Raw genomic sequence first — 17,848 nt, 5'->3', positions numbered from 1 at the left:
CACTCCGTGAGTGTAGAGGGTGTTTTTTACGAGCCACTGGCACAGGGGTCAGAGGAGGCTGGCAACAGCCACGATCAGTTGGTGCTTTTTATGTGCCACCGGCATGGAAGCCAGTCAAGGTGGCGCTGGCATCGGCCACATTCAGATGGTGCATTTTACGTGCCACCGGCACAGGTATCACAACTACAATTTCCATTTGATTTTTATTTTGATGCTGATGTACTTGATTCAATAGGTCTCCTCAAGCACAGCAGGTCGCCCTACAATCCAAGGTACTTTGGATGGGCAGGGGCTGGTTATGTGAAGCTGGTGTAGGATCATGTTGTTAGTATTTATTTACCATTGGCAACAAGCTGGTAGAATCATTAGCACACCTGGCAAAATGCTTAGAGACATTTTGTCCGTTTTCACACTCTGAATTCAAATTCCACTGAGGTTGACTTTGCCTTTCATCCTTTCAGGGTCAATAAAATAAGAACCAGTTGTGTTCTGGGGTCAATGTAATTGACTTACCCTCTCCCCCTAAATCGTTGACCATGTGCCAAACTTTGAAATCAATATTTATTTACCATCTTAAATATTAACAACATAGTTCCTGAGGCACAAAACAACTGGATTGTCACAACTGGAATGCTTTTAATCGCAGTCTTGTTTGAGCACAATATATCTAGGATAATACAGCAAGCAAGAATACTGAGACTCAACAGGGGAAGGCCTCCCTTACACGATTGCTTGATCTGCTAAAAGTTAGCAACAAGATTGTTGTGTTGGTGAAGACCTGCCTTATCCATGTCAGTGTCCAAACAAAAGAAAAAAAAATGTTGTTTCATGTTCAGTCCCATTATAGGACACTTTGGGCAAGTGTCTTCAACTCTAGCCCCAGGATGACCATTGAGTTCAGTGGACAGAAGCTGTGTGGAAACTCCTCGTGTGTGTGTGTGTGTGTGTCCACCTACTGCTTTACAATCAATGTTGGTTTCTTTATATCTCCATAACTTAGTGGTTTGGCAAAAAAGACAGATAGAATAAGTACTGAGGGGACAATTTGTCAATTTCTTTGAATCAACTCTTCAAGATAGTGCCCCAGCAAGTAAAAGATACAATAATGATGATGTATGTAATAATGAAGAATCAAAATAACTTACATTAGATTTTTCTGATGCCTTGGTCTCTAAATCTGTAATGAATAAATAAATAAATAAATACATAGTAAAATTATTTGTATTTAGAATTTACATTCATCATTCACTGCATTCACCTCTATCCTTATCTATCCATCACTCTCCATTTGTACTCTCTTGACCTTACTTGTGCACCCTGTTCAATCCTCTGGACCGTTCACCAAGGATTGAAACCATATTGCTGACAGATCTCACACCCAGCCATTTTTGTTCTGTACAGTTGGAGAGAAGTTAGTCAAAGAGATTCTTCACAGTTGTTCAACTTGCTCAATGCGACAGCTAAATGTACCCCAGTTATCTCCCCATGAAGATATCATCCACTTATTCCATCTCCACCCCTTTAAAAAATAGGTGCCAATTCTGACTCCTAGTAGGAACGGCATGATTATCACCACTTCTACTACTGTCCTTGTGTAATAGTAAATCAATTATGACTGATGTAAACTTACCTGTCTGTTCTTCCACAGCAGGAACTAATGAAGCTGCGTTTGATTCACCAGAATACTTTGTCTCAGTAACATCAGGGGTAGAAGATGAGGTAGTCTGTGATGATTTACCAGAGGAAAAAATGTCCCCAGACAATGTATTAACAGAACTGGGGATGTTTTCCTGAAGGTCCTTTGACTGGTTATTGCTATCACCTTCCAAGATAGGTTTGTCTTTAAAGTTTGGTTCATCAGTTAAAGATTCTTCATCCGAGGAAATACTATGCGCCCTTGATCTTTTAGGAGTTTGAACAGGTGATTCAGATTGTTTATTTTTCACAGGAGTACTATCTTTCATAACACCAACACTGTCATTTGTTACTTCTATATCAAGACCACAGCTTTGCCGTAAAGGCTGTGTTTTATCAGGAGTTTTAGGTGTAGATGCTGACAGCTTCTTAGTATTTGGTGAACTAATGCTACTATCTAACGCATATGGCTGTGTTGCATCTAAACTGAAATTTTCACTACATTCAGTCAAAGCATGAGCTTTAGGGCTGCTGACCAAAGATAAATTTCGACTGGTTATCGTTGTGCGATTTTTTGCTGGAGAACTTGTATCAACTTTATCTTCCTGAACACGCAATGTTTCAGAGAATGTTTCAATAGCTACTGTTTCCAATGGCATAGCAACTTTTGGTTGTTTTTCTGGACTTACACATTCCACAACTTCAACGGTCTCCATCAAAGTGCTCGACAGAGGCACAGTTTCTTTCATAGGAGTGCTTGTGTTAGAAGGTGCCTTGACGGTTTTATCTACAGGCGATGCAAGTTTTTGAAAACTTCCCACAGGAACAGTATCCATAACAGGACTAGATACAGTAGACTTGTTAATGGTGGATGATAGCTTACTTTCAGGTGATTTGTTAGCAGAACTTAATGATTCATTTGGATCCTGGTCTACAGGTGCCTCTGTTGCAGGAAGAGTTCCTTGATCTGTGATGGTAACTGGCTCTTTCATGGGTGACTTACTTGCAGGAGACAATTCTTCATCAGATATTTCAATGTCGTTCTTATAGGTGGACATAAAAAAGAGATCATAATCTACTTTCTCCTCTGGTTTAGTATTAACAGGCATTTCAGATGAAGACTTCGTTTTAAATCCCTCAGATTCGCCACAAGCACTTTGAGATGGAGAAGATCGAGAAGAATTTAGCTTGGGTTTATTTGTTTCCTTTGGCAAATCTTCAGGCTTATCATGGTTTGATTTCTGAGACTAGAATATATAAATATTGAAAAGCTATGAGTTATCTGATATCAGGTGAGATAATCAAAGAAAACATAAGATACATTTGTTTGTGCATTTATTAGTTTTACATATAGTTGCTCTAGTGATTGATAAACAACTTTAGTTTAGTTTTAGCAGTTTTATACATTTGTCCAAGATGACATGCAGCCAGATTGAAACAGTGAATTCATGACTGCAAAGCAAACTTTTTAACCACTTGGCCATGTTCACATCCAGTCACAACAAAAGTAACAGCAACAGGCATTGATTGGACAGTGAAGGATATGTCCACACTGTCACACTGACCTCATTAGAATAAGCAGCTGCATGTTAGCTGTTTAACCCCAGTTCAACCCTGACTGAGCAAACATTATGATGATAAAAGGCATTCCTGCCATGACCACATCATCATCATTTAATGTCCATTTTTCACACTGGCATGGGTTGGATTGTTTGAAAGGCGCTGGTTAGGTCAGGAGCCATATTAGGTTCTGTTGTCTGTTCGGGTATGGTCTCTATGGCTGGGTGCCCTTCTGAACACTAACCACTTTACAGAGTGTATTGGGTGCTTTTTACTTAACACCAGCTGTGTATCTAAGACTACACTATCAAATATATTCCTTCTTTCAAAGATTGTAGAGTATGATTTAATGGAGGATTGGCTGTTATCTTTAGCAGGTCAAGCAACTAAGTTGAGCGTTCATGGGTGCTTAATGTATTTGGTGCTCTGGATCTGCAAATCACAATTAGTCCTTTGAAAGATTACCTAAGTGTCATAGGCATTTTAATCAGGGATGATGATGTGTACATATGCAGGGGAGAGGGGGGGAACTAGTGCTACACAACAAAAGATTCAATGAGGAAACTTAAATATGATACAATTCCAAGTAGCAAGAGTGAGTTAAAATTTTCAGATGTAACCAACCTACTATAACAACATGGTACAACAAATGTTCATAGCATTAAAAAGAATTTTTTTTTTAAATCAAACAAAATTTGAATGACTCACCTCTTTGGGTGACTGCGTATCAGCAACAATTGCAATGGGGTTTTCAGTATCATACACTTCTGATTTAGATTCTGTAATTATATGTATATATATATAAATACATAAAAACTTACAACAAACATCTGAGCAAGATGGAAGTATAATGATATAGGCTAAATCCATCAAGATTATTGGCTATCACAAGGCAGTGAGCTGGCAGAATCATTAGCATGCCGGGCAAAATGCTTAGTATCACTTCACCCATCTTTACATTCTGAGTTCAAAAATTCAGCCGAGGTTGACTTTACCTTTCATCCTTTCAGAATCGGTAAAGTAAGTACCAGTTGAGCACTGGGGTCGATGCAATCAACTCACACCCTCCCCCCAAATTACTGGCCTTGTGCCAAAATTTGAAACCAACATGAAGCCAATTTGAAGCTAGCATGATGGATAAGTAATGAATAAACCGAATGGTAAGCTGTCTGCCAGCATGAAGGCTAAATAAGGAACAACCGTGTGGTTAGCTGTTTATATCCTATTATTGATACTGTACTGAGCCTATGAAGGCAAATTGCTCAGTGGTTATAGTGTCGGGTTCTCAATCATGAGGTAGTGTGTTTGATCCCCGAACCAGGCTGTGTGTTGTGTTCTTGAGCAAAACACTTTATTTCACATTGCTCCAGTTCACTCAGCTGTAGAAATGAGTTGCAGTGTCACTAGTGCCAAGATTTATTGGCCTTTGCTTTTCCCTTGGAAAACATGGGTGGCATAGAGAAGGGAGGCTGGTATGCACGGGCAACTGCTGGTCTTGTGACTCAGAGGGTCCCATGGTCATTCATGACCAAAGAGGGTCTTTACCCTTATTGAGCCTGTGGCCAAAATAATTGCTGCAGTACTTGAGGAAACAACAAAGAATTTGTTAGTTTGCAATGTGCCAAACTCAATTTCATGTGTAATAGACACACAACTTAGCCTAAAGAGCATTGGTAACATCAGTAAAATGAAACAACTGCAACTAAGAATTGAAACAAAGCTGTTGGCTCAGGTTACTGAGAGCTTACCTTCAGCTCCACAGCACTCTGCTTTGTCTATGAGATATCTTTTATCTTTTTATATGTTACAAACATTAGACTGTGGCCATGCTGTGACACCATCCAGAAGGGTTTTTGTAGTTGAACGTATCAACTCCAGTACTTATTATATCAGACGCTTTTGCTGAAGTGCTAATTTACAGGGATGTAAACAAACCAACGCCAGTTGTCAAATGGTGGGGGAAGACACAAAGGCTGCCACACACGCACACATGACAGGCTTCTTTCTGTTTTCATCTGTCAAATCCACTCACAAGGCTTTGATCAGCCCATGGCAACAGTAGAAGACACTTGCCTGAAGACTGATCCCAGAACCATGTGGTTGGGAAGCAAACTTCTTACCAGTCACACCTGCACTTGTATTTCAAAGTTCTTACAGAGAATTATCAGCAAATAATCATGCACTATACCACAGAAAACAGTAATAGGAAGAGTATTCAGTAGTTGAATCACGACTAGATATAACAACACAAAGCTTCTACTAACAATAATGATAATGAGGTTTATGAAATGTTAGACACTAATTATGAAACTGTTGACAATGATTGTGATGATGGTGATGGTATTGGTGGTGGTGGTGGTAGTTGTGATATGTGAAACTGTTGACGGTGGCAGTTGTGGTAGTAATGGTACTTGTGTCAGTGATGTAGAGGAAGTTTATATTTACTGTCTTCCTCCAGCCAAGCTAACCACACAATGAGAGAGAGCAAATAGCAATTCTTCTCAAACAGAAAATTTCTTTGAAACTCATACGTGACAAAATAACAAATGAAGATTTCATTTCTTAAAACAAGAGATGTGGTGAAAAACCCTTAAACCCATTAGCAAACAGTAAATAAATCCAGAGAGCTTGAAGGAGTGTGATAAAAAACCTCATTAACAGGAGATTAAGAGAGGTAAAATTCCAGCAGCAAGGAAACGCTATAATACACAAATCATTATTTAATGTCCACTTTTCCATGCTTGCATGGGTCAGAAGAAATTTGTTGAGGCATATTTTCTATGACAGGATGCAATTCCTGCCACCAACACTCACCCATTTCTAAGCAAAGAAATATTTCCCCATAGCCAGACATATTTTTCATGGAAGACAGGAAATGAACAGCATCGCATGTCAGTGAGGCATGTTTATGACCAGCATGCGATGTCAAGACAATGGTATACACACACAAATATATAGATACATGCATATATGACAAGCTTCTCCCAGTTTCCCACTACAAAATCCACAAGGCTTTCATCAGTCTGGGGCTAGAGTACCTGACCATTGCTCAAGGTGTTACATGGTGAACTCTAGACTTCACAGCCACACCTGTGACTAAATAGTAGTTAATATAAAGATTATTGGTAAAGTAGCAAGCTGGCAGAATCATCACAGTGCTGGAAAAAATGCTAAGTGGCATTTTGTCCATCTTTACGTTTTGAGTTCAAATTCCACCAAGGTCTACTTTGCCTTTCATCCCTTCAAGGTCGATAAAATAAGTCAATGCACTGGGGTCAATGTAATTGACTTACCTGCTCACCTGAAATTGTTGGCTTTGTCCCAAAATTTGAAACCAATATAAATATAATTGTTGTTGTTAGGATCCAGGCCAGCCCTGATCAAGTAGACTTACATTTCATTTCACAAACCTAGTTTTTGTCTTTTTAAGACAGTAGGATGTGATTTGAAGGAGATTTAGCTGCTATATGTACGTTGCCCTCTTGTCAGTACATGCATAAACATAATAGTGAGGAAGATTATAATAATCATCTTTTATTTGTTTCAGTCACTGGACTGCGACCAAGCTGGAGCACCACTTTGAAAGATTTAGTCTAACTGACCCCAAACATTTTTTTTCTTTCTATATCTGGTACGTATTCTATCAGTCTCTTTTGTTGAACCACTGTGTTAGAGGAATACCAACAAACTGACAATGGTTGCTAAGTAGAGGTAGGAAACACACGAACATACATATTTGATAGTTTTCTACCAAACTCACTCACAAGGCATAGGTTCGCCAGGGCCTATATCAGAAGACATCTGCTCAAAGTACCATGTAGTGGGATTGAACCTGAAAACATGTAGTTACATAGCAGGCTTCTTAACCACTCAGCCACCTCTGTGTCTACTATCATTTGTTTTCATTTTTTTTAAAATTTTAAATGAAGAATCTATTTTTAGATAAATTGACGAAGAGAGCTGCATGCCACACAATACACGACACAGAAGGAACACTTGCCATCATCATCAGAATCAGCAACATAAGCCTGTGTAGCAGCTGCAAGTATTTCTGCATCAATATTATCTTCCTTGTTAGCTGGAAGAGTTAAAAACACAAGAAATGTTATTACTAAACAAATTAGCATATTAGCAGTTTATCAAAATACATCAGAAATTATCTAGAATAAGAGTAATATAAAATTACAAGTTATCTGGAATATACATTATTTACATTTGACGGATATTTGTCCTCATCTTGTTTGTTGTTAACACAACGTTTCAGCTGATCCTCCAGCCTTCATTAGGTGTCTTGGGGAAATTTTGAACCTGGGTTCTCTTTCCTAAGGTATTTTTCGATATTATTATTATTATTATTATTCAGGTCACTGCTTGGAATCGAACTCGGAATCTTGGGGTTAGTAGCCCATGCTCTTAACCACTACGCCCACGGGCATATAGCGTAGTGGTTAAGAGCGCAGGCTACTAACCCCAAGATTCCGAGTTCGATTCCAGGCAGTGACCTGAATGATAATAATAATAATAATCATCATCATCATTTAATGTCCGCTTTCCATGCTAGCATAGGTTGGACGATTTGACTGGGGACTGGCGAACCAGATGGCTACACCAGACTCCAATCTGATCTGGCAGAGTTTCTACAGCTGGATGCCCTTCCTAATGCCAACCACTCTGAGAGTGTAGTGGGTGCTTTTAACGTGCCACCAGCATGAGGGCCAGTCCGGCAGTATTGGCAATGGCCACGCTCAAATGGTGTTTTTTACGTGCCACCTGCACAGGAGTCAGTTCAATGTTTTGTTCACATGCCACCGGCATGAGTGCCAGTAAGGCGAAGCTGGAAACGATCGCACTCAAATGGTGCTTTTTACATGCCACCGATACAGAAGCGTGCGAAAAATACCTTAGGAATGAGAACCCAGGTTTGAAATTTTCCCAAGACACCTCATGGAGGCTGGAGGGTATATCAGCTGAAACGTTATGTTAACAACAAACAAGATGAGGACAAAAATCAGTCAAATGTAAATAATGTACATAATTCATCTCTTAAATGTAGATCTGTATTATTTGGAACATGCTTTACCAAAAATATGCTATTTAAAGTAGAACATGTGTTATCTAAAATAATTCAGGAGTTACTGAGAAGATAAATTATCCAGGTTATTGAAAGCATTTCTTAAGTTTTGCTTTTAATGTGTTTCTCCAGGTCATGACAGTCATAGGTGAAATGTTGCTAGGATACTGAAACATCAGACTATGATAGTCACGAGTACCTGTCGTTAGTTATTAAAAACATTGACCTATCTGACTAGTTTTAAACAGATGTCATTAGGATGTCAACCTTCCAGACAATGATTGTTACAACTAGGTATCATAAGGATGTTGACATACAGGCTATGATAGTCACAAGTGGACATCATTAGGATGTTGGCCTACCAGACAATGATAGTCACTAGTGGATGTCATAAAGATGTTGCTACCAGACCATTATAGTCACAAGTGGGTGTCATGAGGATGTTGGACAACCAGACTATGACGGTCACAAGTGGATGTCATAAAGATGTTGCTACCAGACCATTATAGTCACAAGTGGGTGTCGTGAGGATGCTGGACAACCAGACTATGATGGTCACAAGTGGATGTTTTTAGTATGTTGATCTATAATTTATTATACTAAATCATCATCATCATCGTTTAACATCTGCTTTCCATGTTAGCATGGGTTGGACAATTTGACTGAGGACTGGCAAGCCAGAAGGTTGCACCAGGCTCCAGTCCTCAGTCAGTGTCCAACCCATGCTAGCATGGAAAGCAGATATTAAACAATGATGATGATGATTTAGTATCTAAATCACCATCATCATCATTGTCGTCATTTAACGTCTGCTTTCCATGCTAGCATGGGTTGGACGATTTGACTGAAGACTGGTGAACCGGATGGCTTCACCAGGCTCCAATCTGATTTGGCAGAGTTTCTACAGCTGGATGCCCTTCCTAACGCCAACCACTCCGAGAGTGTAGTGGGTGCCTTTATGTACCACCGGCATGAGGGCCAGTCAGGTGGTACTGGCAATGGCCACGCTCAAAATGGTGTTTTTTACGTGCCACCTGCACAGGAGCCAGTCCAGCGGCACAAATTGCAAAAGAAATTCTTTTATTAAATTCCAATTTCTCTTAAAAAAACACTCAATTTCCCTCCCCCCTTCCAAAAAGCTAACAATTTCATGTTTTACACATGTGTAGATTTCTACTACAACAATGGATGAAAAAATATCAAATCATTACCAGAAAAAACCCGACATTCTAGAAATAACAGCTAAATGACATAATTTCTGAAAAAAGTTCATTCCGAGTTCACATTGAAGATCAGATTTTTAAATACGTAAATAAAAAAAAAGTTTGTTTTAATTGGAGTTGAGCTGTAATTTTGTGCATGCAAATAGCAAGAAATAACATAATCTGTGTTTTACCCAGTGTGTATGTGTGATCTCTGTATTTTTCTACACTGATTAAAAAAAAAAAAAATAATTGGGGTAGAGAAGGGGAAAATAGATTTTGAAAATGTGTTTTTTTTTGGCAAAATCATAATCTCCTACATCAAAAACATAGGAATCCAAAAATATTTTTGGAAATAACAAAAAAAAAAAAAAAAAAGCGAAAGAGTGCAAAGGCTTTACACCTGCCAAGTTCTTTTGTGAAAAATTAAATTAAAAAAGAAAAAAAAAAAAAAAAGAAAAATCAACATCTTAGATATAGTTTTCCGAGAGTTAACTGCCATCAATTATTTGGCAGAGTTTCTACAGCTGGATGCCCTTCCTAACGCCAACCACTCCGAGAGTGTAGTGGGTGCCTTTATGTACCACCGGCATGAGGGCCAGTCAGGTGGTACTGGCAATGGCCACGCTCAAAATGGTGTTTTTTACGTGCCACCTGCACAGGAGCCAGTCCAGCGGCACAAATTGCAAAAGAAATTCTTTTATTAAATTCCAATTTCTCTTAAAAAAACACTCAATTTCCCTCCCCCCTTCCAAAAAGCTAACAATTTCATGTTTTACACATGTGTAGATTTCTACTACAACAATGGATGAAAAAATATCAAATCATTACCAGAAAAAACCCGACATTCTAGAAATAACAGCTAAATGACATAATTTCTGAAAAAAGTTCATTCCGAGTTCACATTGAAGATCAGATTTTTAAATACGTAAATAAAAAAAAAGTTTGTTTTAATTGGAGTTGAGCTGTAATTTTGTGCATGCAAATAGCAAGAAATAACATAATCTGTGTTTTACCCAGTGTGTATGTGTGATCTCTGTATTTTTCTACACTGATTAAAAAAAAAAAAAATAATTGGGGTAGAGAAGGGGAAAATAGATTTTGAAAATGTGTTTTTTTTTGGCAAAATCATAATCTCCTACATCAAAAACATAGGAATCCAAAAATATTTTTGGAAATAACAAAAAAAAAAAAAAAAAAAGCGAAAGAGTGCAAAGGCTTTACACCTGCCAAGTTCTTTTGTGAAAAATTAAATTAAAAAAGAAAAAAAAAAAAAAAAGAAAAATCAACATCTTAGATATAGTTTTCCGAGAGTTAACTGCCATCAATTATTTGGCAGAGTTTCTACAGCTGGATGCCCTTCCTAACGCCAACCACTCCGAGAGTGTAGTGGGTGCCTTTATGTACCACCGGCATGAGGGCCAGTCAGGTGGTACTGGCAATGGCCACGCTCAAAATGGTGTTTTTTACGTGCCACCTGCACAGGAGCCAGTCCAGCGGCACAAATTGCAAAAGAAATTCTTTTATTAAATTCCAATTTCTCTTAAAAAAACACTCAATTTCCCTCCCGCCTTCCAAAAAGCTAACAATTTCATGTTTTACACATGTGTAGATTTCTACTACAACAATGGATGAAAAAATATCAAATCATTACCAGAAAAAACCCGACATTCTAGAAATAACAGCTAAATGACATAATTTCTGAAAAAAGTTCATTCTGAGTTCACATTGAAGATCAGATTTTTAAATACGTAAATAAAAAAAAAGTTTGTTTTAATTGGAGTTGAGCTGTAATTTTGTGCATGCAAATAGCAAGAAATAACATAATCTGTGTTTTACCCAGTGTGTATGTGTGATCTCTGTATTTTTCTACACTGATTAAAAAAAAAATAAATAATTGGGGTAGAGAAGGGGAAAATAGATTTTGAAAATGTGTTTTTTTTTGGCAAAATCATAATCTCCTACATCAAAAACATAGGAATCCAAAAATATTTTTGGAAATAACAAAAAAAAAAAAAAAAGCGAAAGAGTGCAAAGGCTTTACACTTAAAAAACAAAAAAAAAAAAAAAAGAAAAATCAACATCTGAGATATAGTTTTCCGAGAGTTAACTGCCATCAATTAGTGGTGCACATTACAAGAAAATAAGAAGCTATCAAGTACTGGGGTTAAGCAAACTGACTATAAACCCCTTTAAAATGCTAAACTTAGAAAGCCAATAATAATATTAACATTAACAACTATTCTTCACCTCGTTTCAGTCATTTGACAGCAGCCATGCTGGAGCACAGCCTTGAAGGGTTTTAGTCAAACAAACTGACCGAAGGACTTATTTTCTTTTTAAAGCCCAGCACTTATTCTATCAGTCTTTTTGCTGAACCACTAAGCTACAGGAACATAGACACACCAATACTGGTTGTCAAGCAGTGATGACGGGCTTCTTTCAGTTTCCATCTACCAAATCCACTCACAAGGATTTTGGTCAGCCCGAGGCTATAGTAGAAGACACTTGCCTAAGATGCCGTGCAGTGGGACTGAACCCAGAACCATGTGGTTGGGAAGCAAGCGTCTTACCACACAGTCACACCTGCGCCTATAATTCATCTGGCAGAACTATGAGCGTGTCAGACAAGATGCTTAGCAGCTGTTTTAGTTCTTTGCACCCTAAGCTCAAATTCCACTAAGGACAACTTTGCCTTTCATCCTTTCAGGGTCAACAAAATAAACTATTAGTCAAGTACAAGGGTTCAAAATAATCAACTTGTTCCCTCGCCTCAGGATTGCAAACCTTAAAGCCTGTAATGGATTGACATCCCTTTCAAGGAGTCCTAGGGCTCAAAAAAGAAAAAAAAATTTCACTGCATGCTTTCAGTGCATAACCAAACACCTTTGATAAGAGGCAAATTTTTTTTTTTGGTTAATATTTCATATTGTATTGAGAATACTCTACATAAATGAAAGTGTGGAGCCTATTAATGCTATTTCCTGTATGTTCTCCACATTTGTTACAATTTTCACAAATATACTGGCTCCTGTGCAGGTGGCACGTAAAATACACCATTTTGAGCTTGGCCGTTGCCAGTACCGCCTGACTGGCCTTCGTGCCGCTGGCACGTAAAAGCACCCACTACACTCTCGGAGTGGTTGGCGTTAGGAAGGGCATCCAGCTGTAGAAACTCTGCCAAATCAGATTGGTGCCTGGTGTAGCCATCCGGTTCACGAGTCCTCAGTCAAATCGTCCAACCCATGCTAGCATGGAAAGCGGACGTTAAACGACGATAATGATGATGATGATGATATATATTTTTTATTGTCATTAATGAGGCAATTCATGTTTCAAAATCATTGGCAACAAAAATGGTATTCAGCTGTAAGACCATCATCATTAACGATGCTGGCATGGGTTGGGATGGTTTGAAAGAATTTAACATGTTGGAGAAGCATGTCTCATGCTAGTAACTCAGTTTTGACATGGTTTCTACACCTGGATACCTTTTCTAACACCAACCACTTTACAGTGTGTACCGAGTGTTTTTTCATGGCATCAGCATTAGTGATGTCACCGTAGAGCCTACTTGACCAAAAAGGAATATAGTAGAGGAGGCTTTATGCGAGGTGCTGAGAGATTGGAGTGTGACAGGAGCAACATGAATAGATTTGTTGTTAAAGAGGAAATATGAGGCTAAGCCATTTTATGAGCTTGGGTAGGAGTAAATGGAATGGAGCTGGAAAGATGGTGGTGACACTGTATCTTCAGAAGTTGAATAGAAGAGAGTGTGTGGATAGATGATCAGGAAAGGCAGGAGGGTAAAAGTTGTAAAAATGTGGTGGCAGAGTGAGAGAGATGGTTAGAAATAGAGGTAGAAATGAACGTAGTAAATGGTGAAGAAAAGTGGAGAGTGGTTGATGATCAACATGAATAAGGGACAATGATGACTATCAATCAGAGGAGAGGAAGTGATGACTGGTAGTACAGACATGCACATTAACAGAAACTGGTGGGTTTTCTTTGTTCCTGTGACAGCTAGATGACAAAGAAACACAATGATGGTGAAATGCTGAGATGCTGGAATAGGAAGGTGGTTGGAAAATGATGATAATGAATGATTATGGCTATGACAATGAGGACACACTTAAAGAAAATACATTGAATATACCATTATTCTGGAAAAATATTCTATCTTTGAGATAAGATGATTCCCCTTGGTTCTCTGGACTGGAATCTACAGCAAGTACTTCAGCTGAAATAACAAGAAATGCAACATGAACCAGAATTGTAAGGAAATGTAATAAAAAAGTCCAAGAGAGCATGGAATGATTCATTGTCCTTCTTAATATTACTAGCAAGCAAAATATGATAGCTAGCAGAATCGATAGCATGCTGGGCAAAATGCTTAGTATTATTTCTTCCATCTTCACATTCTGAGTTCAAATCCTGCTGAGGTCAACTTTGTTTTTCATCCTTTCAGGGTTGATAAAATAAATACCAGTTGAGCACTGGGGTCAATATAATCGACTTATCCCATCCCCCAAAACTGCTGGCCTTGTGCCAAAATGTGTTGAATATTGGAAATGAAGGACACAGCTTGAATGATGGTGATACTCATGCACAACTATCACATGATGTCAAGGCAAGGAGACAGTAACACACACACACACATATGTATGATAGGCTTCCACACAATTTCTGTCAACCAAATCCACTCATGAGGTTTTGGTCAACTCACTGCTATAGTAGAAGACACGTGTCCAAGTTGATACACAGTGGGACTGAACCCAAAACCATGTGGTTGGGAAGCAAACTTCTTACGACACAACCATACACGTACCTAACTTGAATTATTTCTAATTTAGGCACAAAGTCAGGAATTTTGATGATTGGAAGATACTCAATTACATTGATCCCAGTAAATGAGTAGCATTTTATCTGATTGACCCTTAAGGTATGAAAGGCAAATTTGATCTCAGAATGTAAAGAACAGTAACTTGATACAGCATAGCATTTTGCCTGATCAGCACAGCTTATGTAGATAGCCAGTACTTTGTTGTATGTAGGGGTTATGCCAGAAAAAATATTTTCTGCATTGACATTAAGGTAAGACATTTCATTTTCTCAATCTCACCTTCCAGGAATCAGAAATCAAAGAATATATAGTCCTTACCTTTCACTGGAGATATATTTGCTAAGCCCTGGCTTGAATGCTTGGTTAACTCATGAACTGGGAAATCCTGCAGCAATGAAAACAAAAGAAGAATATGAAACACACTGAAGGTATATCACTGTGGATGCTGATGGTTGAATACTACTAGGAATACAAAAGACAAAGCATTAAAATTGTGGGTTGTCAAAGCATATTCTGCAACAGTGTCTTTAACCTTCTAAGATTTGGTTTACTGAAAGGAATACGATTAGTGATACAAGGCCCAACAAGAGGAAACTTCAATGTGTCTGTTAAACCTTCTAGAAATAGTTGCCAAATCTCACTGAAATCATACCGTATTGTCTTAAAAATGGAAGGGTAATGTAGAATCTAAAAATGTGAGATGATCATGGTAGGAATGGATCATAAGTTTCTTCAAACATCATTGACCTGCAGTTAAAAACAACAAACCACAGTAATTCAACAAAGAGGTCTCTATCTGGACACTCAAGCTGCTAGAAACAACAGCCACATCTGTCATATTACCATCACCAACCCCTGGACATTATTGTCTCAAGTCCTAGGATCTATAAGACTGATTACTCTGGCCATTGTATATATGTGACCAAGATCACAACATTCACTCTGAACAGGACACCAGTCAGTCACAGAGTTACTGATCTGCAACAGGCTAACCACTGGACAATGTGCCTTCACTCACACCCAGCCATTTAAAAAAAAGAGCCAGACACATTGGATATAGTATGTTTGATCACAGTTGGACCGTCTTGGTTTATTGGTCTGCTTGATCAAGGCTGAACTGACTCTAAACAACAACATACAGTCAACCCATTCCTTACAGTTAATACCACAGATGTCCATACATTCCAGAAATTGTAAGTGGCATGTTTCACTATTATCAAATGACGTATTAAACTAATGAGAACATGAGTATACAGGAGTGGTAATGGCTAAATGGATTTGTTGCCAAATGATTTTTTTCTCAGTTTCTTTTTACGGTTTTGATCAGAAGGAAGGAAATGTGTCTATAACCTTTGCAGACCCTTCAAGACCAGTGAGATTTCTATGTAATTGGAACAGCTGCAAGTCGATGTTTATGTCAAAAATGGGAGCACAGAAGGCGATTCCATGGCAATAAAGTCCAGAAAAGAGAAAGGACTGGACAAAACAGTTAGTTTGGATACCGGGAGAAACAACGGAATGGGTGACAAAATGAGGAAGAGTTGCATGTTCACATCTCATTACTAACATATGTTGTTAACACTGCACCTCCAACACTACCTCTACTGGCCAATTCAGAAGAAGTAGAAGAGGTAAACCAGAAAGAGACAGAAAGCAACAGAGTGATGATTGACACCATGCTTTAGTGGTCAAAAGTACAAAGATAAAATCTCTAATATGATAAAAAAAAAAAAAATCAGATTGTCCATATAGGTGTATAGATAATACTTTTCTATACATATGAAGGTGTAGAACTGAATATCTTGTACAAAATTGAGGCAGATTTTCTAAGGCTGGATGCTCTTCCTGTCGCCAACCCTCAACTGTTTCCAGGCAAGGTAATATTTCTCCATGACCAGATATGGTCTTTCTACAAAAGGCTGGAAATGAATGGAAGATTGTTTGTAAGATGATGATGATGTTCATTTACAACCATCACACGATGTTATGACAGGGGTACACACAGCATACATATACATGTATTCTTTTACTTGTTTCAGTCATGTGACTGTGACCATGTTAGAGCACTGCCTTGAAGTGCTTTTGTCAAACAAATCCATCCCAGGACTTAAGCCTAGCACTTATTCTATCAGCCTCTTTTGCCAAACCACTAAGTTATGGGAACATAAACACACCAATACTGGTTGTCAAACAGTGATGGGGGGAGGGGGACGAACACAGACTAAAAGACACACACACAGAGTGTGCGTCTATCAAACCCACTCACAAGAATTTGGTTGGCCCAAGGCTATAGTAGAAGCCACTTGCCCAAGGTGCCACGCAGTGGGACTGAATCCAGAACCATGTGGTTGGGAAGCAAACTTCTTACCATACAGCCACACCTGCACCTCTGTACATACATGCAAACATATACACACACACACACACACACAATGGGCTTCTGTCAGTTTCTGTTTACCGAATCCAATCATAAGGCTTAAGTATAATATATATATATATATATATATATATATATATATGGCAGGTTAACTAGGAAGTTAGTTTTTGTTTGTGGCAGATGTTCAGGTGCAATAAAGACTGTAAACAAACAGGAAACAACTTCTATCTCATTCCAGGGTGAAAAACTAGAGGTAGTCGATAGCTTCCACTATCTGGGCGACCAAGTTAGTAGGGGGGGGGGGGTGCGCTGAAAGTGTAGCTGCTAGAATAAGAATAGCCTGGGCAAAGTTTAGAGAGCTCTTACCCCTGCTGGCGACAAAGGGACTCTCACTCAGAGTAAAAGGCAGACTGTATGACGCATGCGTACGAACAGCCATGCTACATGGCAGTGAAACATGGGCTGTAACTGCTGAGGACATACGTAAGCTCGCAAGGAATGAAGCCAATATGCTCCGTTGGATGTGTAATGTCAATGTGAATACCCGTCAGAGTGTAAGTATCTTGAGAGAAAAGCTGAACATTAGAAGCATCAGTTGTGGTGTGCAAGAGAGACGATTGCGCTGGTATGGACATGTGGTGAGAATGGATGAGGATAGCTGCGTGAAAAAGTGCCACACCCTAACAGTTGAGGGAACCCGTGGAAGAGGTAGGCCCAGGAAGACCTGGGCTGAGGTGGTGAGGCAAGACCTTCATACATTGGGCCTCACCGAGGCGATGACTACTGACCGAGACCTTTGGAATAATACTGTATTGTGTAACACTAAAGTACATTACACTACCTGTGTTGGAAGAAGAATGTCACTGCTGGAACTGCTATTAGAGTTTTCCAGTTGCAATGAAATATTAGATTTCAATATTGTAGGAGTATTTGTAGTGATTTCGTCCAACTCGTCTTCCAAATCTGACATTGACTCAGTGTTGGAGCCAGAATCTGAAGCACGAGCAATCTGGAAAAAAAAATTAATAGAAGAGACTGTTAAACATTTTAAATAAAATGCACTACAGAGAAGACATACATAGCAAAAATAATGAACAAACATTCACTGCCCAAGATGCAACACAATCAGATTTGAACTTGAAACCAGTTATAAAGCAAAT

At 38.7% G+C, this 17,848-nt stretch overlaps 1 protein-coding gene across 3 annotated transcripts in view; it reads right to left on the bottom strand.

The window, feature by feature from the left end:
- The window catches only part of LOC106875749 (uncharacterized), a 51,355-nt gene that overhangs the window by 17,693 nt on the left and 15,814 nt on the right, over positions 1 to 17,848 (bottom strand). For 2 of the 3 annotated variants that reach the window (XM_014923999.3, XM_014924000.3), the window contains exons 7-13: positions 17,530 to 17,697; positions 14,630 to 14,696; positions 13,625 to 13,708; positions 7,196 to 7,273; positions 3,904 to 3,974; positions 1,631 to 2,882; positions 1,146 to 1,177 (exon numbers count right to left, since the gene is read on the bottom strand). In XM_014923999.3, coding sequence (XP_014779485.1) covers positions 1,146 to 1,177; positions 1,631 to 2,882; positions 3,904 to 3,974; positions 7,196 to 7,273; positions 13,625 to 13,708; positions 14,630 to 14,696; positions 17,530 to 17,697 — 1,752 coding nt within the window. The remainder of the gene's footprint in view (positions 1 to 1,145; positions 1,178 to 1,630; positions 2,883 to 3,903; positions 3,975 to 7,195; positions 7,274 to 13,624; positions 13,709 to 14,629; positions 14,697 to 17,529; positions 17,698 to 17,848) is intronic. The other variant, XM_014924002.3, reaches the window with a different exon arrangement.

The sequence above is a fragment of the Octopus bimaculoides genome, chromosome 8, assembly GCF_046866305.1.
Source record: "Octopus bimaculoides isolate indiv1 chromosome 8, ASM4686630v1, whole genome shotgun sequence".
NCBI lineage: Eukaryota > Metazoa > Mollusca > Cephalopoda > Octopoda > Octopodidae > Octopus > Octopus bimaculoides.
Note: the sequence above shows the minus strand (reverse complement) of the source record. Positions and strands in the feature narration are given on the sequence as shown.